This window comes from Astyanax mexicanus, chromosome 10 (genome assembly GCF_023375975.1).
Source record: "Astyanax mexicanus isolate ESR-SI-001 chromosome 10, AstMex3_surface, whole genome shotgun sequence".
Lineage (NCBI taxonomy): Eukaryota > Metazoa > Chordata > Actinopteri > Characiformes > Acestrorhamphidae > Astyanax > Astyanax mexicanus.
In genome coordinates this window covers 54,134,668-54,158,189 of record NC_064417.1, presented here as the reverse complement: position 1 = coordinate 54,158,189, position 23,522 = coordinate 54,134,668, and the positions used below count along the sequence as shown (strand labels likewise).

The window sequence follows — 23,522 nt, the reverse complement described above, 5'->3', positions numbered from 1 at the left end:
ACTAATCATCTAATCATTTATTTGATTTTAATTTCCAGATATAGACGAGGTTTTAGCAGATGTTGATGGCCCTGATAACTCAGAGAGTCTGGAGCAGGACACGCCTCCCTTACTGCTGCAGGACGTGGCCGCTATCCCTCCTCCTGAGTGGCCTGACAGTCCTGAAGAAGATCCTGCTGCAGAAACACCACCGTAAGAAATACTACAATAATAACATTTTCTAAGATGTTATGAAGAGAATTAAGAGTTGTTATCTCAGTGTTAAATCCCACATTAAGAGCGTCTGCTGTCTCTGGAGTGATACAGAAAAGCAGAAAGCGAGTTACTGTGAGATGCATCCAGGGTTGCCAAGTTCAGCAAAAAAGCCCAAATCTGTATAAAACCCCCGTCAGAAGCTTAAACTAGCCCACCACAGACGTTAACAACATAGCACATTTTCATTTTGAACTGATGAGTAGTTGAGACTTTTTATAAAAAGTAAAAAATAGAAAAGTAGCCCAAAAAACCCCCCCCTGAATTTTCACTTGTGACTATAGAACAAACTCAACATGGCAGGAAACCATAAACCTGGCAACAGAAGGGAAATATTAATACTAAAAGTGAAGGTAAATAATAATAATAAATAAATTAGTAATTTAGAAATAATGAACAGACTTAATGGTAATTTACATGAATTTAAAACGTTAAGTACTTAAACATTTCCCTCTCAATAAAATGATTACAAAACAAATTCAAAACATGGTCAAATTCAAACCAGTATATACAGCTCTGTAAAACATGAAGAGAGAACTTCAGTTTCTGAATCAGTTTCTCTGATTTTGCTATTTATAGGTTTATGTTTGAGTAAAATTAACATTGTTGTTTTATTCTATAAACTACAGACAACATTTCTCCCAAATTACAAATAAAAATATTCTCATTTAGAGCATTTATTTACAGAAAATGAGAAATGGCTGAAATAACAAAAAAAGAGTTCAGAAATCTTTAGTGGAATAACCCTGTTTTTTAATCACAGTTTTTTTTTTCATGCATCTTGGCATCATGTTCTCCTCCACCAGTCTTACACACTGCTTTTGGATAACTTTATGCTGCTTTACTCCTGGTGTAAAAATTCAAGCAGTTCAGTTTGGTGGTTTGATGGTTTGTGATCATCCATCTTCCTCTTGATTATATTCCAGAGGTTTTTAATTTGGTAAAATCAAAGAAACTCATCATTTTTAAGTGCTCTCTTATTTTTATATATATACTGTATATATATATATATATATATATATATATATATATATATATATATATATATATATATATATATATATATATATATTCATTCTGTTAATATTTACATCTCAATTATAGACTTTCCTGAATTTTCAGACAAGTATAACATCCTGTGTGTATGAATGTCTTCTATAATATATTTTATATTTTATATTTTATATAGATTCAGATCAGCTATCACAATGTGCTGTAAAATCTGGGCAGGTCTTTAAATGAGTTTAGTTGTGTAGATGCAGTAAAACATGCACTGGATCGATTAGGAGCCTCATAATAAAATTAATCATGATTAATCGACTAATCGTAAAATTAATCGTCAGATTAGTCGAGTACTGCAGTCGTGATTAGCTGCAGCGCTATGCTAACGGAAGTGTTAGCGCTGGTGATTTGTGGGCTGCTGTTTGAGAGTTGTTTGTAATGGATACAATCACAGATCAGCTGCCAAACAGTTCAGACATGAGCACAGAGAAGAGCTCGGGTTACAGAGCCCAAATTAACTCCTCAGCACCGCGCTGCGCCGCCGCCGCCGCTAAATCCGGCTCATGAGTCACACACAGCCTCCAACAAGAGAAACACAGACCCGCACTCGTACCCAGTGCCCTCCCAGTACACCCGGCCTGCACTTTAATTCAGCTTTAATTCAGAGAAATCCTGCGAGCTGAAGCTCCGTCTCTCCAGGTAAGATCCAGCTTAACATCCGCTAACCTGCAGCTAATCTAACTCTCAGGATTTACATTCAGCTCAGACTGAGGAGTTTAAACATCTCAGAGCTGAAGGACTTCAATGGTGATTCTTCAGAAGCTGCTTAAATCTCCATTATTCAACTCGCAAAACTCGTACGGTATATTTAATTTAAAGCTTAATAGCTAATTTAATATTTCAAATTCAGATAAATGTAAATTTAAGGCCTATTTATTACCTTTGAAATTTTACAGCTTGTTAAAATAATACTAATGTTTTTAAACATCTGATGATCTTCAGCGTTTCACCGCCAGGTCAAAGGCCAAAGGCATTTGTGGAATTTTTTATATACCAGTACATATTTTGGATTTTTTAACGTTGCCTTAATGTAAAATAAATATTAAACACGTCGTTTAATAGCGTTAGTTTTATAAGTTTGCCTAAATGTTAATTAAATATAAAACATAATGTTTAATGGCTTTAATTGTATTAGTTTGATTTTGGATTTTTGAAAAGTTGCCTAAATGTTAAAATAATTATGAAACATGTCGTTTAATGGTGTTAGTTTTATACGTTTTATTTTGGATTTTCGAGAAATTGCCTAAATGTTTAATGGCTTTAATTTGATTAGTTTGCCGAAATGTTGATTCATTTTATTTTCGAGACATTGCCTAAATGTTAATTAAATATGAAACATCTGGTTTAATGGCTTTAATTTTATTAGTTTAATTTTGGATTTTTAAGACATTAAATATGAAACTTGTTGTTTAAGGGCGTTAATTTTCTACGTTTTATTTTGCGTTTTTGAGATATTGCCTAAATGTTATTTAAATATGACACAATTTTTAATGGCTTTAATTTTATTAGTTTTATTTTAGATTTTTAAATGTTAATTAAATATGAAATGTGTGGTTTAATGACATTAGTTTTGCTAGTTTGCCTAAAAGTTAATTAAATAAGAGGCATATTGTTTAATGGCTTTAATTGTATAAGTTTAATTTTGGATTTTGAGACGTTGCATAAACATTAACATGGTTTAATGGGGTTAGTTTTATTTATATGGATTATAGAGCGGTGTTCTGTACAGCATGAATGAATGTGGGGAGTTGAGCAGTGTAACAGTAGCAGCTGTGGATCATTTGTTGGTGTAGGCCAGACACAAGGACGTCTCCACCTCCACCCAACACACACACACCCACCTCCACCTCCGCCTCCGAACAGACCACAATACACAGTGACCTACAGTGTATATCTGGAGTTATTAGAGGGTCAGTAGAGTGTAGTAACAGACAGTGGGAGGGTTAGATGAGTATACTGACTCCTGTCTGTGGTGTTTTTTCTTTGTATTGTTTTTGTTGTGTAATTGTCTCGTCCTGGTCCTGTTCTGTCTCTGTGTTTTATCTGTCCTCCTGTTTGTTTATTTACCTTCTCCTGCACGTGGCTCTGTGTTCCTCCTGTGTCTTCCCCTTAAGTGTTTTTTCATCTTCATTCGTTTGTAGCTCCGCCCCCTCGTTTATTTTCCCCCAGGTGATTCCGAGCGTTTTTCACTCCAGCGTTTCCTGTTTCCTTTTTTCGGTTCTTGTATGTTTTACGTCTGTTAGGTTGTAGGTTTTTCTCTGTGTCTCTCTGGTCTCTGTGTATTCTGTAGTTCTCATATTTACCCAGTCTGTTTATTTGCCTTGTTATATGTTTATTTTGGTTTATATTTATATTTGTTTTATAAATGTAAACTTGCATTTGCGTCCGCTCTCCGCATCCTATTCCTGCTGCACATGACAGAAGAACCGACCAACTAACACTAAAAAAACAAAATAAATATATATATATATATATATATTTATATATATACAGAAGAGGCCAGGAAACACTGGGGTATAAATACACTGGAGGGAACTGGAAAGAGGAAACACCTGGGGAACAGGTAACGAGGAGGCGGAGCTACAAATGAATACAGGTGGAGACGAGGGAGGAACACAGCCCCCCCTCTAAACGCGCAGCTTTTAATAGAATAGAGGGGCCAGGAGGGACACAGGTAAGGACCAGAGACGGGACATTAAACTGGACATGGAAGGTGGATGGATCAGAGGATGAGACTGGGGACTGGAACAGAGACTGGACAGGGGACGAGAACGTGGACTGAACAGGGGGCTATACCAGAGACGGGAACAGTGACTGGACGTGGGACAAAAACAGAGACTGGACAATTGACCGGACAAAGGACTGGATGGGCAATGGGAACTGGACATTACATATGAATGAGGACTGGGACTGGACAAGGGAACAGGGACGAATACATGGACAGGGACTGGAACAGAAACACTAACAGGCACGGGAACAGAGACAGGGACTAAACCTGTCACAGATAAAGGACTAAAGAAGACATGGGTGGGGTTCAGCTCAGGTGACCTTGGAATCGGATTAGGCGTACCTGGGAGCGGCCACCCGGACAGGAGCAGCGTGAGCCGCGGACGTGCGAGTTGAACGACGTGAACGTTACATGAATGTTAGTTAAACGTTAGGTGAATGTTAGCCGAGTGTTAGCTAAACGCTAGGCAAACGTTACTTGAATGTTACTTAAACAGGTGAATGTTAAGAAAAGGTTACTTGAACGTTGTTCAATGTTAGTTGAATGTCAGGTAAATGTTAGTTCAATGTTAGCTAAATGTTAGACAAACAGTTGAACTGTACTTAAATGTCATTTGAACATTAGATGAATGTTAGCTAAACTGCACCTTAATGTTAGTGGAACGTTAGGTGAACGTCACCTAAATGTTTGTTGAACGTTAGGTGAATGTCACCTAAATGTTAGTTGAACGTCAGGTGAACGTCACCTAAATGTTATTTGAATGTTAGGTGAACGTGACCTTAATGTTAGTTGAACGTTAGGTGAACATCACCTGAATGTTAGTTGAACGTTAGGTGAACGTGAACTTAATGTTAGTTGAACGTTAGGTGAACATCACCTGAATGTTAGTTGAACGTTAGGTGAACATCACCTGAATGTTAGTTGAACGTTAGGTGAACGTGACCTTAATGTTAGTTGAACGTTAGGTGAACATCACCTGAATGTTAGTTGAACGTTAGGTGATCGTTACTTGAATGTTAGTTGAACGTTAGGTGAACATCACCTGAATGTTAGTTGAACGTTAGGTGATCGTTACTTAAATGTTAGTTGAACGTTAGGTAAACGTCACCTTAATGATAGTTGAACGTTAGGTGATCGTTACTCGAATGTTAGTTGAACGTTAGGTGAACATCACCTGAATGTTAGTTGAACGTTAGGTGATCGTTACTTAAATGTTAGTTGAACGTTAGGTAAACGTCACCTTAATGATAGTTGAACGTTAGGTGATCGTTACTCGAATGTTAGTTGAACGTTAAGTGAACATCACCTTAATGATAGTTGAACGTTAGGTGATCGTTACTCGAATGTTAGTTGAACGTTAGGTGAACGTCACCTTAATGATAGTTGAACGTTAGGTGATCGTTACTCGAATGTTAGTTGAACGTTAGGTGAACATCACCTGAATGTTAGTTGAACGTTAGGTGATCGTTACTTAAATGTTAGTTGAACGTTAGGTAAACGTCACCTTAATGATAGTTGAACGTTAGGTGATCGTTACTCAAATGTTAGTTGAACGTTAGGTAAACGTCACCTTAATGTTAGTTGAACGTTAGGTGATCGTTACTCGAATGTTAGTTGAACGTTAGGTGAACATCACCTTAATGTTAGTTGAACGTTAGGTGATCGTTACTCGAATGTTAGTTGAACGTTAGGTAAACGTCACCTTAATGATAGTTGAACGTTAGGTGATCGTTACTCAAATGTTAGTTGAACGTTAGGTAAATGTCACCTTAATGTTAGTTGAACGTTAGGTGATCGTTACTTGAATGTCAGTTGAACGTTAGGTGAACATCACCTTAATGTTAGTTGAACGTTAGGTGAACATCACCTTAATGTTAGTTGAATGTTAGGTGAACATCACCTTAATGATAGTTGAACGTTAGGTGATCGTTACTCGAATGTTAGTTGAATGTTAGGTGAACATCACCTTAATGATAGTTGAACGTTAGGTGATCCTTACTCGAATGTTAGTTGAACGTTAGGTGAACATCACCTTAATGATAGTTGAATGTTAGGTAATCATTACTTAAATGTTAGTTGAACGTTAGGTAAACGTCACCTTAATGTTAGTTGAACGTTAGGTGATCGTTACTTGAATGTTAGTTGAACGTTAGGTGAACATCACCTTAATGTTAGTTGAACGTTAGGTGATCGTTACTTGAATGTCAGTTGAACGTTAGGTGAACATCACCTTAATGATAGTTGAACGTTAGGTGATCGTTACTCGAATGTTAGTTGAACGTTAGGTGAACATCACCTTAATATTAGTTGAAAGTTAGGTGATCGTTACTGGAATGTTGGTTGAATGTCAGGTTGGGTTAGGGGAATGTTAGTTGAACATCAGGTAAACATTAGGTTAATGTTAGTTGAATGTTAGGTGAACTTTGTCACTGTACAGATCTAATTGTAGTTTTGCTGTATTTGTTTTTGCTGGATTATATTTAATGTTTTGTGTTTGATTATATCAGGGCTGGTTAGGAGTTTAGTGAAGTGATTGCAGCAGCCGTTCAGTCAGTAGAATAAATATAAATATAATATAAATATATAACAGATATACGCTCTCTGTGCTGCATGCTTCTGTTCTTACACAATTCTGAATAATGTGTTTTGAGTCTGAGCTTTACCCACAATCCCGTGCAGAGGGTTTGTGAGTGTCAGAGCTGCTTTAAATGAACCGCACCTGCTGGAGAACGTCAGCCAGACCTTCGTCCGGAGTACTGTTTATAGCTGCAGCACTTTATTACCGCCTCTGTTACTAACAGTGACTTTCTCAACATAATGTGTTTTATATTTCACTGTGTATTTCCCTAAAAACATCAGACGGTTTAATATTATTATCATTAATGGTTATAGAGTTTATGTAATATACAGTATATATATTATGAAACAGTTATGTGTTTGGATATACAGTATATCTGTGGGGGGGTCTGAAGATCAGTTACTGCTCTCTTCATGGAAAATCCTTTTCTAAACCAGCTCTCCACACAGAGTTAAAATACAGAGTAAGATCACTTTTGTATTTGTATTTATATTTTCAAAATTACAAAAAGGAAACGTATTTGTAGAACCTGCATACTCACAGCAACACTCCCTCCAGCATGTGTTACAGCTTCTTATGTTAGAAGTATAGTCATTTACTAGTATTCCAATTGGAGTTGAGTGGGGTGTGAATTGAAGTTGAATTGGGGTGGAGTTTGGGATGAGTTGGAGATAAGTTGGTGTTGAGTTGGGGATGAGTTGGAGTTGAGTTGGATGTGAATTGAAGTTTAGTTGGGTGGAGTTTGGGATGAGTTGGGGTTGAGCTGGTGTTAAGTTGGTGTTGAGTTAGAGATGAGTTGGGGTTGAGCTGGACATAAGTTGGGTGTGAATTGAAGTTTAGTTGGGTGGAGTTTGGGATGAGTTGGGGTTAAGTTGGAGATAAGTTGGGTGTGAATTGAAGTTGAATTGGGGTGGAGTTTGGGATGAGTTGGGGTTGAGCTGGTGTTAAGTTGGTGTTGAGTTAGAGATGAGTTGGGGTTGAGCTGGAGATAAGTTGGGTGTGAATTGAAGTTTAGTTGGGGTGGAGTTTGGGATGAGTTGGGGTTGTGTTGGGGTTGAGTTGGTGTTGAGTTGGAGTTGAGTTGGGTGTGAATTGAAGTTAAATTGGGATGGAGTTTGGGATGAGTTGGGGATGAGTTGGGGTTGTGTTGGGGTTGAGTTGGAGTTGAGTTGGATGTGAATTGAAGTTGAATTGGGGTGGAGTTTGGGATGAGTTGGGGATGAGTTGCGGTTGTGTTGGAGTTGAGTTGGGTGTGAATTGAAGTTGAATTGGGGTGGAGTTTGGGATGAGTTGGGGTTGAGTTGGTGTTGAGTTAGAGATGAGTTGGGGTTGACTTAGGGATAAGTTAGAGATGAGTTGGGGTTGAATTGGGGATGAGTAAGGGTTGCGCTGGGGTTGAGTTGGGGATGAGTTGGGGTTGAATTGGGGATGAGTAAGGGTTGCGCTGGGGTTGAGTTGGGGATGAGTTAGGGTTGAATTGGGAATGAGTAAGGGTTGAGTTGGGGATGAGTTGGGGTTGAGCTAGTAATAAGATGGGGTTGATTTGGGCTACTTACAGCTGTGTTGGATTCAATCGATTTTTTTAAATCTGTGTTTTTTTACTGTTATTTTAAGATTTTCTCAGTTTTATGAGGTAGAGTCACCTGGAATTCAGGCTTTCAGTTAACAGCTGTGCTGAACTCATCAAGAGTTAATTACTTGAATTTCTTGTCTCTTAATGTAAAGTTTGAGAGCATCAGTTAAAGTAAAGTAGTGAAGAGGTAGAGTTACAGGTATACAGTGAATAGTGAATATTTCAGTAATGTTCTAATCCAGATTATGAGAAGCAAGAAATACTTAACTAAATAAATTTAAAAAAAGATCAGACAATCAGAAACAATTTAAACCATCAAAACATTATAATGATGAAACTGGCACACATCAGGACCACCCCAGGAAAGGAAGAGCGAGAGTTTCCTCTGTTGTACAGGATGAGTTTATCAGAGTTTTCAGCCTCAGAAACCACAAGTTAATAAACAGCTCCCCAGATAAGAGTATCTAACAATGGACAGGATGTATTCTCATTTTTGTCAAATGTTTCGTTGCAAATAACACTAATTGAGACGTGCTGTTAATCAGAATAGACTGTTAACAAGCCAATGAGAAAGTTTATACGCCAAAGAAACAATAGCTTAGCCCTGCCCACTGCACTGGAAAAGAAAAAACAGCAATAGAGGCAAAGAGGAAAATGATAAGAGCTCAATTTTACTAATTGTATTGATTTTTTATTCACACTATTTGGCATGTTAATTTTATTGTTTTCCTTTGTGTGCATTACAGACACAAAACAGCATTATTATTATTATTATTGTTATTATTGTTGTTGTTATTGATATTATTATAATTATTAGCATTATTATTTTTAATATTTTTTCATCACTGGCACATACAGTAATTCAGGTCTGAAAGGGTTAAGTTATTACATGGTTCATTATGTGTGTCACGCTCATACCCTGTTTTTCATTTTTTTGTCTAATTTGTAGCTCCGCCCCCTCATTACCTGTTTCTCCAGGTGTTTGTAGTTTCGTGTGTGTGTTTCCTGTGTATAAGTAGTCCTAGTGTTTCAGTCTGTGTTCGTCAGTCTTTGCACGAACCCCTGTTGTCTTGTCGGGCCCGCGTTTTTGTTCCTGTTTCACAGTTTATAGCTTTTGTTTATTCCCTTGTTCTGTTTGTTTTATTCTGTCTTCTTTTAGTTCCTAGTTTCCTTTCTTTGTTTATTTGTTTTATTTATAATAAAACTACCCTTACCTGCACTTACGTCCGCCTTCACGTCTCCCTGCCTACCATCGCTGACAATGTGTTCCTTCATCGTCTGATAGATCATTTTAATATTACTTTACTATGTAGGAAAAATCTACATTGAATAACTTTTTTAAATCAAGTATATCATCTGCTTTCCATTTTTATACGCCTTAATACAGATGAATAATTCGAGTTATATTCTGTTTTTCACAGGATGCAGAAGTATCAGTCTGTGAGTGGAGGAGCGGAGATGAGCTGCCAGTTCTCCTCCTCCTCCTCAAAGAGCATCACGACCACCAGCTCCTCCTCTCAGATCACTACAGAGACCCCCACCTCCCCCCAGAGAGAGCTCCACAACACCCTCCCCAAACCGTTCACCCCCACCAGCAAGCAGAAGAGCCTGGCGGAGCCCGGCAGCACCAGCAAGAACCTGGCCGACCTGCCCACCTTCTCCCCTACACTGTTCTCCCCCTGCGCCTTCAACTACGAGCGCCCCCGCCACTTCATCCAATCACAGCCCAGCTTCCAGACCCCCAGCTACGACAGCCTGCAGTCCAACGGCAGCAGCAACCCGTCCCCGTACTCCTCCACCCTCAGCTCCCCGACCGCCGCCACCGCAACCCCCACCGCCTCCGCCGCCACCTCCAGCCAACCGCCTGCCAGCCCGCCGCAGCCGGCTCCGCCCCCCGCGCCCATGCGCACCAGCGTCACGCTGATCCCGAGAGTCTCGCGGTCGCAGTGCGGAAACGAGGAGAAGATTTCGTCTGCAGACTTCCTGTGTTCTGTACTTCCATCAAACTCAACCCCAACCTCCACCTTAACCCCACAGGCCAGGTTCATCTCTGTCCCTCGACCCCAGTCCCAGTCCTCCGGCTACATCCCCAACACCCCCACCAAAACCTCACCACAACCACCACCGCCCCAGAGCCAGCCAATCAAATACACTCAACCTTCCCCAACCCCGCCCCCAATATCCCCCAAACTCAACACCAAACCAGCTGCTCTACCTCAGCATTCCTCACTCGACTCCCAGCCCTTCAACTACAGAGAAACTCCCAAAATGTAAAACTATAATTCCTTAAATCAGAAACCTTTATTACCTTTCATTTATTTCTAATACAGAGTCATATAAAACTCAATCTCTCAAATCTCTCATAATCTCACAGACTGCCTAAACCCATCCTGAAGAAGACCATTTCCCAGCCGGTGGTGCGCTCCACGGATCAGGAGATCCAGGGCTCTAAAGATGCTCTCATTCAAGATCTGGAGAAGAAGCTGCGCAGTAAAGAGGCTCGGCAGAAGAACAACCAGGTGATATGCTTAGTTTTTAAGGATATATTTAAAGGAGAACTTTTATTGTAGTAAAACATGATAAAAGTTCTTATCTTTGATGAATAGCACACCTCCGTTCTCCCACAGCGTTCAGAGATCCAGAAATTTTAACAGTTTATCCAACAAACACCCTTCAGACTGGGAGATACGGAGCATAATTTACCCTGATAAATCACTTTTTACACCGTTATCCAGCTCAAAGTAGCTCCACACCTCCTTACTAGAATCCAGAGAACCCTGACATATAAAACGAGGTGCAACACTTAAAAAGTGCAGAAAAAGCTTATTAAAAAACACTGTTTACATCCTATAATGCTAGCTTTAGCTTCAGCTCCGAGCTCCACCATCACTGTACTGATAATAATATAGACGTAGACACACAGCGCCAGTCTATGTATATATAGTGCAGTTCAACCATTGACCTAGTCTTATAGTCTCTGTAAAACGCAAGATCCACTGGAGATCCTATTTAAACCGGTGGATTTGGTGTTTTACAGAGACTCTAAGACTAGGTCAGTGGCTGAACTGCACTTAACAGGGCATTATTACACATGTCGTAACATATGCAAAGACTGTTATCAGTGTAAAAATGTTTTTATTTTCGAAATTAGATTTTTAAATAGTAGAATCTTAGTATTTATGGGTGTTAAACTCTGAACTGTAATGATTTCTCTTATACTGCCATCCCTAAAGTTTTACAATCAGAGGTCCCAGTACGCACCTCCAGTTTTGGCGTATCATTTATAAATAAGAGCTGTTGTTCTGTTGCTATCACCCTGATCTGCTCATTTTCTGTTCTTTAACAGAAGCTCTCTTATGAGGAGCGCATGGCCCGCAGGCTGCTGGGTCGAGCTAACGCTGCATCTGTGTTTGATTTTGAGGATTCTGCTGAATTTCAGCACAAACAGGTAAAAAATTATTTTTTTAAATTCTTTTCAACATTATAACTAGTATAACCGACTTGTATAATTTGTAGAAATGACTAGTATAACATGAATGGGGAGTAAGTTATTAATTTGAGATATTATGTAGTGACAGAAACCTGTTTAAAAGAGGAAATTAGCTGTAGTAATTAAAGAAGGACCATAAGCTGTGCTCTGCAAAGGGTTAATAGCAGCATCTCTTATGCAAAGTTAAGCTTAATACAATTTAAAGTACTAGATTGTGTGCATTTCTCTAAAGCAAGACTGGCTAAAATTTATTCTAATAATGATATATATTGTGATAAGTGTCAATAATAATAATAATAACCTGCTTCTAGCTACCTATTGGCTTTCAATTTTTAATTTTTTATCAGACTTTCTTAATATACAGTTCTGTGCAAGAGTTTTAGGCACCAAAGCAAGTAACACTAATGCATTTTATCTCAGCAATATGAGGGTTTTTACCTGAAAAAAAGCACCACATATGATTTAAACAGATGCAAATAAACATAAATACAGTAAAACTTAAGAAGGAATTCTCATTTTTAACTATAAGTATGTTTTTATATCCTGTGAGCCGAGCTGAAGAATAAAGTGTAGAGATTCCAGATTTCTCCTGGATGCTCCTCAGACAGCATGTGTATATTATTATGTTCAGTTCCGTCAGCAGCTCACCTGATTTACCACATTTACCAATTTATCAATTTACCAAACCAGGTGTTGATTAATATGATGAGAACTAGAAATAAATAACTCTATTAATCTCAGATTAAGAGGAGAGATTAGGAGATGTTTTGATGTTTTAAGGAAAACTTTTAGCTTTTTGTAAAATTGCTGTTTGTATTTATTGTAATGCTGTAATGTGTTTTACTGAGATAATAAACACTTACTGCACATATAAGAAGCTTTTTTTAACTGAAATTCACACAGGTGCCTAAAACCTTTGCACAGTACTGTATATCATTAGCCTAACCAATAGCTGCCATATTTGGTGTATCTGTCAAGAGGTACTTTGTATATGATTGAGGGAGGTAACTGGGTGGGTGGAGTATAATAATAGGAAAGGAGCTCTTGATCATAAACGTAAAACATTTAAATATTTAATTGTGACTAGTTTGTAATTTGTATTGTTATACATTTCCAAAATAAAAAAAATATGATTGAAAAAAGAGGAAATTAATGCTTTTACTGATTTATTTAAAAAGATGGCAAAACCTTTACCTAATTTAACATGGATTTTATACTTCGATTATGTCAAACCAATTGCAAAAGCTAATCAGAGCTAGACGATAATGGACAGCATTTACTACTGTACTGTTTTTACTGTAGTATCTAATATTTTACTGTGCTTATTTTTATGTGTTTGCATTGTCCATTATTTTAACAGATGGGTTCAGTAGAAAGTCAGCAGTCTGGAGGAATGTGGTAAATTCAGCACTGGTTTGTGCATGTAATGCAAAACTCCATAACACATCGTATATATTATATACAGCTCTGGAAAAAAATAAGATTTCACTTAAAAATGATGAGTTTCTTTGATTTTACCAAATTAAAAACCTCTGGAATATAATCAAGAGGAAGATGGATGATCACAAACCATCAAACCACCAAACTGAACTGCTTGAATTTTTGCACCAGGAGTAAAGCAGCATAAAGTTATCCAAAAGCAGTGTGTAAGACTGGTGGAGGAGAACATGATGCCAAGATGCATGAAAAAAAAACTGTGATTAAAAACCAACCAGGATTATTCCACCAAATATTGATTATTTCTGAACTCTTAAAACTTTATGAATATGAACTTGTTTTCTTTGCATTATTTGAGGTCTGAAAGCTCTGCATCTTTTTTGTTATTTCAGTCATTTCTCATTTTCTGTAAATAAATGCTCTAAATGAGAATATTTTTATTTGTAATTTGGGAGAAATGTTGTCTGTAGTTTATAGAATAAAACAACAATGTTCATTTTACTCAAACATAAACCTATAAATAGTAAAATCAGAGAAACTGATTCAGAAACTGAAGTGATCTCTTCATTTTTTACAGAGCTGTATAATCTAACACTGTAACAGCAGAGCGCTGTTATATATGGAGTGTGTGTATAAATTAGCAGAGTGAGGGATTTAGGAACAGCATGATCAGCGTGTCTGTCACTGTCCCCGTCCGTACGGCTAACCTGTGGATGATGGACGTGTTTAGAGAAGACCTGGAGGATATAGCAGATAAAGAAATGCATTATTAATAACATTATTAGGGTTTAGTATTTCTGTGATTGGTTGCCTGACTCTCAGACATGCTGTGATGTGTCACGCCCTCGCTATGTTTTCCTGTGTTTTCCCCGTTTCCTAGTGTGTTTCTCCAGTACTTTTCCGTCACGTGTGTGTAATTTGTAGCTTCGCCCCTTCCCCAGGTGTTCAGTGTTTCATGTTACTATTTATAGCTCACTTTAGTCCATGTTTATCCGTCGGTCTTTGCACCTTCCTCCGTTGTATGTCACGTCACGTTATTGCTTTCTCCACGTTTCTTATTTACTCGATATTGTTTATTTCTAGTCTGTTATTTGTCACGTTTATTTCTTTGTTTTGTATATTATTCACTTATTTATCCTTGTATATATTCCCTAGCCCTGTTTTGTTATTATCTGTTTAGCTTAGCTCTTTGTTGGTTTTCCCTGTTTGTTTATGTATATAGATATATTTGTTATTCCCCTGTTTGTTTATCTGTTTATCTGTTATTTATTAAAGTCTTGGTCTTACCCGCTTATAAATCCGCCTCCCGTCTGCTCCCAACGTTACATGATGTTTCATTTTCTAGTGTGAAAATTTAAACAGTACTAATATTTAGGCCCAATCACATTTCACATCTAGAGGTAGAGTGTACCATATCGTATCATACACAATAATATTGCCAACTTTATATATTATACCCTGAAATATGGTACCATATCACCCACCCCTAATTATCACATCAGGGTTCTACTTTTATACTGTTTTTATCAAAAGAATAACAAATTCTCACTGTTCTCCCATTTAATTTCCCAATATATATCTACTAGAGACATATCAGATTATATCTGTACAGTATCATTTATTTTACTTTAATCCTGGATATATATATATGGAGTGCATTATTATTAGTGTCATGATTTTCTGTATCATTGACCTCCGTTACAAATCTGATAAAATTATTGTATGTATTTTTTTATATCTCAGTTAGGGGTGTGTCATATTATATCATATGTAATAAAAAAAATAAAATTTTCTATTTGTTGCAGTAGTGTATTCCTGAAATCATTTTTTTTTTATTCCAATTTTTATTTTTTAATGCCAAGAGTATCGTTAGCATGAAAATACCATGAAAAATTGTAATATTATTATTTCGTCCACTCTTAGTCCCAATTCTTGATTGGTTGAAGGGTTATATGATCCTTCAAATGAAGATTTTTCAGAAGAAAACTGCAAACAGAGGAGTATGAAAATCACTGATAGCAAGATGACAATTAAAACGACTAATTTGAGTATTTTCCTTGTTAAAAATTATGATAATCACTATATTACCATAGTTTAGTGTGTAGTTTTAAAGTTTTCTGGCCTCATTTTCTTTATAACAAGCATAAGAAATCACTAATACCTCATCTAGAGGTAGCTAGATAGATTACGCACTTTCCAATTCCACCTTAAATGGTGCAACAGACATCAGAGACTGCAGCATTTAAGGTGGAAAGGAAAGGAAAGGAAATTAAATATAATAAAAGTTAATAAAAGCTAATTTTAGCTCCCCAATGGACAATAATAATTAATTGCTGCAGCATCTACCCCCTTTCTGAAGACATACAATAAAATACACCCTAAAGTTAACTAGTAATCCACTAGCAGCAGTTAGGTTGCTGAACTCCTTCAAATGAAGATTTTTCAGAAGAAAAGTGCAAACAGAGGAGTATGAGAATCACTGGTGGCAAGATGACAATTAAAACGACCCAAGAAATAAACAAATTAGAGTATTTTCCTTGTTATGGCCTCACTTTCTTCATAACAAGCATAAATAATCACTTGTACCTCATCTCAGTAGCTAGATAGATTACTCACTTTCCCGTTCCACCTTAAATGGTGCAGTAGACATCAGAGGCTGCAGCATTTAAGGTGGAATGGAAAATTTAAAAAAAGTTATTTCAGATCCTCATCACAGAGGAATTAAGGAAAGGACAATAATAATTAACAATAAACATTCGCTCTAAAGTTAACTAGTAATCCACTAGCAGCAGTTAGGTTGCTGAACTCCTTTAGAGTTCCACTGCTATAAAGCTGTATATCTGTATATCTAGGTGCTTTAATGGTTTCCCAATTATTTTATCAGGATTCCTTCTCTTAAAACTCTGTTCCAAAAGGGAAGAAGGGTTAAAGTCCAAATCAACAAGGGGTAGTGTACAGAAGAGAAATGGGATTGGGCCTAAGTACTGGAACTGTATCTGAAGATCTACCCCCTGTCCAGACCTCTCAAAAACCCTCATTATTCCTCCAGCAGCAGCATCAGTAAGCTGTATACCGGAGGAGAAGTGACCGAGGGTTCGGCCATTCAGGAGAAGTGTTACGCTCCCCGGTTCATCCAGGTACCAGAGGACCTTATAGTGGAAGAGGGACGTTTCTGCAGAATCGACTTTAAGGCAAGTTTCAGATATGATGCTCATTACTATCTTACACCCCACCAACAGTCTATCACTCTATCTTCCTCCTGCCTGGTTTAAACAGCAGCAGAGCTTCTGAATATATCTACACTGATGGGCGTGGTGTTCTGGAAATGAGGTGTGTTCAGGTACATTTCTGGAGTTTTATCTTGTTTATCTTGGTAACAGAAAACACAGGAGCTCCACTGACTGAATACAACCTAGACAGACGCCAACAGTCAGACGTTCATCGCTATCTCGGTAACACAGGCGCCGTGCCGAACCGAGCGTACGCCCCCACTTATTACACACACATGAACACACAGCAGCACAAACCCAACTTTTACATCAACAATAAACAGAATAGTAAATAAAATAACATTGCTGTTCCCGTAAATGAGCTGCTGGAGCTCCTTCACAGCGTCAACCAGCAGCTCAGTTTCCTCTGCTGAGAAGAGTTTGTTGAACACGTCCAGGTAGCTGCACCGTTAAAATAGCAATCCACCAAAGCCAGAGCTCACCTGATCTACTCTTAAAGAGAATGATGAGCAAGAGACACTCTGATTGGTTTATTATTTCACAATACGCCCAAAATTAACCACACTCATGATTATTAAGAGAATTAGTACATGACTTTTGCACCTTTTGAGCTGAGCAAGGTGTACTTTTCCCAACGTTACGATAGCAAAGACACACTGTTAATCTTGCTGCGCTAAAAGATGGCTAAATTTGGGCTCTTTATCTTTTGAACCCAAGACAGCCAGCACAGGAAGGATAACATGCTAACCAACAAGACACTGTCCTGCTGGAAGGTGTTGAGTATTAAAGGGCTGTTGAGGAACAGAACTCTGAACTCCATCACACACTGAACAATTGAAGCAGCTTCATTCACTAAATCAATTGTTTATTAAGAGTAATCGTCATATTGATCTGAGATCATATGGCTAATACTAGTTCTATATACAGAAACATATATATATGTTGAATTGAAATATTTTCTTCATCAGGTTGGAGGTTTACCAGCCCCAGATGTCACATGGTACCTGGATGGGAAGGCGATTCGTCCGGATGATTATCATAAGATGCTGGTGTGTGAAAAAGGTGTTCATTCCTTCATCATCGAGATCGTGACGGTTCACCACGCCGGAGTGTACGAGTGTATCGCCAGAAACCGAGCCGGAGAGGCTCGCTTCTCCCTGCGTCTGGACGTGATTGGTGAGAAATCACTCGATTATCTTATTCTTTTTTTGGAGCTCTATGATCGGGATATCGCTGGTTCGAATCCCGGTCATGCAGCTTGCCATCAGCTGCCGGAGCCCAGAAAGAGGACAGTTGGTTGTCCTTGTTCTCTCTGGGTGAGTACAGTACAGTAGATGGCGCTCTCTCTTTCCCCTCATCACTCCTAAGGTGATGTGGATCAGCACAAGGCTGCATCTGTGAGCTGATGTATCAGAACCGAGTCGCTGTGCTTTCCTCCGAGCGTTAGCGCTACTGTGATGCTGTTTCTGTAAAGCTGCTTTGTGCCAACACCAGTTGTAAAAAGCGCTATACAAATAAATTTTATTTGATTTGATGCTACTCTGCAATGCTACAGCATCAGCAGCAGTTCAAAAAGAGGCGGAGTCTGACTTCACATGTATCGGAGGAGGCGTGCGCTGGTCTTCTTCACCCTCCTGGTGTTGGAGCGTCACTAGTGATAGTGGGAATGATATACAGCTGAATGTTTGGGGAGAAAAATGGGGAAAAAATGAAAAATTAACTGATTTTTAGTGTTTTTGTTTGCTCTTTAGCTCAGGAAGTGCAGCGTCCGCCGAGCTTCGTGGTGAAGATGCAGAACCTGCGGGTTCTGGAGGGGGACATGGTGAGGTTAGAGTGTAAAGTTTCAGCGTCTCCGTCTCCACAGATCTTCTGGAAGAAAGACAAGGAGATGTTACGCATCGACCCGATGAGGATGAGGTCTGTTTACCATAAAAGCCCATCTTAATTTTAGTCTAAATGGGTGATTAAAAGTTTAAAATTTGAATAAATGTTTGGTAACAGATTTGTATAAATAACTTAAAACAATAAGAACAATGTTGGGCCATCACAGGTAACAAAGAGATATAATTTAATAATGTTTCAGTAGTGCATAATATAGATAATACAGAGTGACCAAGACAAATCTGAAGATTGTTAACAGAGGTGACGAGTCATTTATACTTTACTAGAGTAATTATTATTACATTTTCCCACAATAATCTGAACTTTCTCCTCCTTATATTTGAATAAAAACAGTCTCGTTACTCCTGTTTCATTTCAGCTGGTTTTCCTTCCGGCTTCTCATCGTTCAATAAAACCCCTATCCAGATAAATCTCTCCATCCAGATAGAGTGAATCTGATTCTGATTGGATGTAGAGAAGTATAAACATATACCATACTAACTGCAATATAGGACTCTGTGGGCGTGGCCTAAGCTTTTGTTCTTAATGCCTTTATTTTTTCTCCTTACATTACTTTTACTTTTATACTTTAAGTAGTTTTGAATCCAGAACTTTTGCACTTTTACTTAAAGAGTAAAAAGCTTGAGTTGATTCTTCTACAGAAGTATTTTAAACACTAGTATCTATACTTCTACCTACAGAGTAGTGAATAGAGATACTTTTGATTGTTAAGTTTGGATCATACTCTGCAGTGAGATGATAACTTTCTCCTTCTGTCTGTTTCAGTCTTTCTAATGACAGCTCTGGGAATCAGTGTCTGATTATTGATCGGGTGGTGAAATCGGACGCAGGCTGGTACACTGTGTCTGCTATAAATGAAGCTGGATTATCCACATGCAACGCCAGATTAGACGTGGCCAGTGAGTACTCAGCGCTTCTGTCTTTCTGTTTTTATTTTACTAAAAAATAGTATATTGTCCTGTCATAACCCAAGGCAAGGCAATTTTTTAAATAGCACATTTCATACCTTGACGATTCAAAGTGCTTTACATGAGAAATAAAAACATTAAGACAATTAAAATAAAAGAAAACTCTCTACCTCAGTAACTGCTGTGATTATATATGTTCTATATGTTACAGTATGTCACACATCTCTGCACCTTATCCTCACTATACACTCTATTATACCGTATCGGTACTGCACTGTCCTGTCTTTAAATTGTCTCGTCTTTTGTATTTATTGTATTTATTGTTATTTAGTGTTATAATTTTATAATTTTATGTTGCACTGTCGTCACTCCTGCACTTTATGTTGTCTATTGCTTGTTGTTCCATGTTGCACCTTGGTATTAATAAGGTGCATTAAAAAGAAAAATAAACATCTTAAAACAACAATAATAAAAATACAAGTAAAGTATGATAATACTGTAAGATAAGGGGAAAATATACATGCAGTGAAGTAAAGTGCTTTAGTTAAAAGCACAAGAAAACGTTTTTAGAGCATTTGTGGCATTTCTAATATTTTCTGGTGGTTTGTTTCAGTTATATACAGCATAATAACTAAAAGCTGCTTCTCCATGTTTAGACTGGACTCTGGGTTTAACGAACTGACCCGAGTTCATGAATCTAACAGATCTATTGGGTCTATTTTCTCAAAACAGATCTGCAGTGTATTCCGGACAACAACTGTTCAGTGATTTATAGACTCTAGATCAGCAGCACTTTAAAGCACTTTTATAACTAACTGGAAGCCAGACAAGCAAAATCCAACAATGCATGAGAATATTGCATATATTGTATATTATGGTTTCTGTTGGGTTTTATTACCTTGTACACCCAACCTGCCAATTTATTAGGAATTAGATTGTTTGCTGTTGTTTCAATGAAAGAGTCTTTATTCTGCTTTTTTATATATTTTAGCCCTGATTTGGTGTAACTCTAACAGGAGATACTCAGGAGATCCGTCACACTTATTCTGTTATTAGTGAACTACTGTCTGTTCTCTGTTTTCTCTTTTACACTGATAATTATAAGTGTTTTATTATTATTGCAGCTCGGGTGAATAAAACCGGGACTCCAGTAAAGCCGGTGAAGATGCTCCCCATCATCAACCAGTTCTCCAGCCTGGGTTCAGAGAGCAGCCCCCGCCACACCGCGCCGCTGTACGAGAGCGAGGAGCTATAGACTCACCCAGAATCCTCCCTTCTGCTTATAGACCTCAGTGGAGACGTGTCTATAGACCTCTACGCCTATAATATATTTAATATAGAAAATATCCCTCATAATCTTCAAACACATATAAACATATACAGCTCTGTAAAAAGTGAAGAGATCACTTCAGTTTCTGAATCAGTTTCTCTGATTTTACTATTTATAGGTTTATGTTTGAGTAAAATGAACATTGTTGTTTTATTCTATAAACTACAGACAACATTTCTCCCAAATTCCAAATAAAAATATTCTCATTTAGAGCATTTATTTACAGAAAATGAGAAATGACTGAAATAACAAAAAAGATGCAGAACTTTCAGACCTCAAATAATGCAAAGAAAACAAGTTCATATTCATAAAGTTTTAAGAGTTCAGAAATAATCAATATTTGGTGGAATAATCCTGGTTTTTAATCACAGTTTTAATTTCATGCATCTTGGCATCATGTTCTCCTCCACCAGTCTTACACACTGCTTTTGGATAACTTTATGCTGCTTTACTCCTGGTGTAAAAATTCAAGCAGTTCAGTTTGGTGGTTTGATGGTTTGTGATCATCCATCTTCCTCTTGATTATATTCCAGAGGTTTTTAATTTGGTAAAATCAAAGAAACTCATCATTTTTAAGTGTCTCTTATTTTTTTCCAGATCTGACTTATATCATCTCCTTTAACTTCCACCAGTTAATAATAAAATAAAGATATTTTTAAACACACCGTCTGTAGGCTGGTATATGATCAGACTGGCAGATTGATGCATAAATATTAATGTAAGGAATAAGTACAGATAGCAGTATATTTATACTATTTCTTTATTTATTCTTTATTATTTATTATCTGTAAGTCTGTAAAACAGCTGAAGTAACTGCTGCTCTGTTTAAAATGAAATTATATAAAAATTATAGTAATTATAATGATATATATAGAGAATAATGAGCAACATGTAACATTAAATGATATACAACATAAATAACATGCATCAGTGCCAAATTAAATAAAAATGATTATCATAATCACTCATAGTGCCCTTTTATTTATATATATAAAAAATATCATCGGTTTGTCTGAAGCCTCTCATCCCCTGCATTAATCAGATGCACTTTAGCCTGGATTTCAATTGAACTCTTTCTGCCTTTAACCCCCCCCCCCAAACACACGCACACACACACACACACACACACACTTATACACTCAGACAAACATGTGTACCCACAGCCCTCTGATCAATACTGATCAATAACCCGCTGCTCTACTGAGACTCTTCTCCCGCTGCAGTGATATTTGAGCTACTTTTAGCTGAAATTATAGTTTTGTGTAATTTCTGATCGTTTCTCGGCTCTCTCTGGCTCTGGAAAGTGTTTTCATGTGTGTTAGAGTTTAGAATGACTGTGTAAAGTTTGAATTTTATGTAAAGATTAATGAATTAAGAAAAATCAAGTGCTTATTTATGTTGCTTTTATGTGCGACTGGTTTAAATGTAGAAATATTAATAATAATTATATGTTTAAACATAAAAAAAATCAGTGGTTTTGAGCTGAAGTGAACAGCGGGTGATTATACTCTGCCGTCTTTACTATACTACTATACTACTGTACTACTGAACAGGCTCTGGAGATGTGTCCGTACTGTCTGTTTAAACTGATATATACAGGTGTTGGAGAATGAAAGTGAAACACCTGGTTTTAGAGCACAATAATTGATTGTGGTGACGGACAGTTCTGGTGGAAACAGGAGAGTTGAGGTGCACATTGAATTCTGCGTGATTTGATCAGCCGTGGTTTTATGTTTTTTGGATACAATCCGGGTTAGCACCCGAACATCCCTTTCAGACAGCTTCCTCTTACAGCGTCCACAGTTAATCCTGTTGGATGTGGTTGGTTCTTCTTGGTGGTATGCTGACATTACCCTGGATACCGTGGCTCTTGATGCATCACAAAGACTTGCTGTCTTGGTCACAGATGCTCCAGCAAGACATGCAGCAACAATTTGTCCTCTTTTGAACTCTGGTATGTCTCCCATAATGTTGTGTGCATTGTAATATTTAGAGCAGAACTGTGCTCTTACCCTGCTAATTGAACCTTCACACTCTGCTCCTACTGGTGCAATGTGCAATTAATGAAGACTGAACACCAGGCTGCTCCAATTTACACATGAAACCTAAAATCCCACTAAAATGATGACAGGTGTTTCAGTTTCATTGTCCAACCCCTGTATGTGCTGTATGGTGTTTTGCTGATATGTGCTGTATGGTGGTACTTTTGTACAGCAATAGTGATGGCTAAAAATACATATTAAGAAAATTTCACGTTTTTTCACGTGCAAATTTAAATTGATATGCATTTATAAATCTAAACCTAATATTCAGATTTGTCAATTCTCATATTTATAAACTGTTAGGTTAAATTATTGCTGGCAATGTTCGTGAACTGACAGTTTAATTTAAAGCATTTTCTGTAAAATCAATAAATAGATCAATAAAGTTCAGATTGATATTTTAACCTTCCTGTCGTGTTTGTTTTTTATATTCCCAAATGAAAATGAACTCGATTATAAAAATTATGCAAATTCAAAAAATCATACATAATGTATTCTGATTGTATCAAGCTAAAATCAAAAGTAGAAAATTGGGTATAAAACTTAATTATTATTTTTTTCCATTTTTAGAATTTTAAGTAAAACGAAAAGCTGAATCTTCTCTTTATTTTCAGATTTGTCAGTTTTTGTATCTAGTAACACAAATCTGATGGTATAATCTATAAACTTGCAAAATGCAAACATTAAAAAATCAGAAAATAAAGAAAATATTTTTTTCTTTTCATTTCCATCAATTGTAAAATGTATGAAAACGTATTTCTTGTACACTAAACTACATAAAAAAAATGAAATAATGAGTTTTTACATCAAATTTCTATTTTTGCATTTAGCCTTAAATGGTTAGAAAATGTAAATAATAATCGTTAAATGGACCATTAATGAAGTAACTTCAGTTCATTTATGATTTATTCTGTTAATTTATAGCAATGTTTTGTTGCTTATTTGTGTAAATGAGTCTTATATCATAGTACATTTCTGTCTTATAGCTTA

General features: G+C 37.2%; 1 protein-coding gene across 3 annotated transcripts in view; it reads left to right on the top strand.

The window, feature by feature from the left end:
- Positions 1 to 22,936, top strand: part of myot (myotilin) — a 34,190-nt gene extending 11,254 nt beyond the window's left edge. For 2 of the 3 annotated variants that reach the window (XM_049484132.1, XM_049484133.1), the window contains 10 exons: positions 39 to 192; positions 9,615 to 10,463; positions 10,568 to 10,712; positions 11,540 to 11,641; positions 13,044 to 13,081; positions 16,170 to 16,311; positions 17,319 to 17,526; positions 18,102 to 18,267; positions 19,018 to 19,151; positions 20,285 to 22,936. In XM_049484132.1, coding sequence (XP_049340089.1) covers positions 39 to 192; positions 9,615 to 10,463; positions 10,568 to 10,712; positions 11,540 to 11,641; positions 13,044 to 13,081; positions 16,170 to 16,311; positions 17,319 to 17,526; positions 18,102 to 18,267; positions 19,018 to 19,151; positions 20,285 to 20,415 — 2,069 coding nt within the window. In that variant the 3' untranslated portion in view covers positions 20,416 to 22,936. The remainder of the gene's footprint in view (positions 1 to 38; positions 193 to 9,614; positions 10,464 to 10,567; positions 10,713 to 11,539; positions 11,642 to 13,043; positions 13,082 to 16,169; positions 16,312 to 17,318; positions 17,527 to 18,101; positions 18,268 to 19,017; positions 19,152 to 20,284) is intronic. The other variant, XM_022683614.2, reaches the window with a different exon arrangement.
- Positions 22,937 to 23,522: the final 586 nt, after the last annotated feature.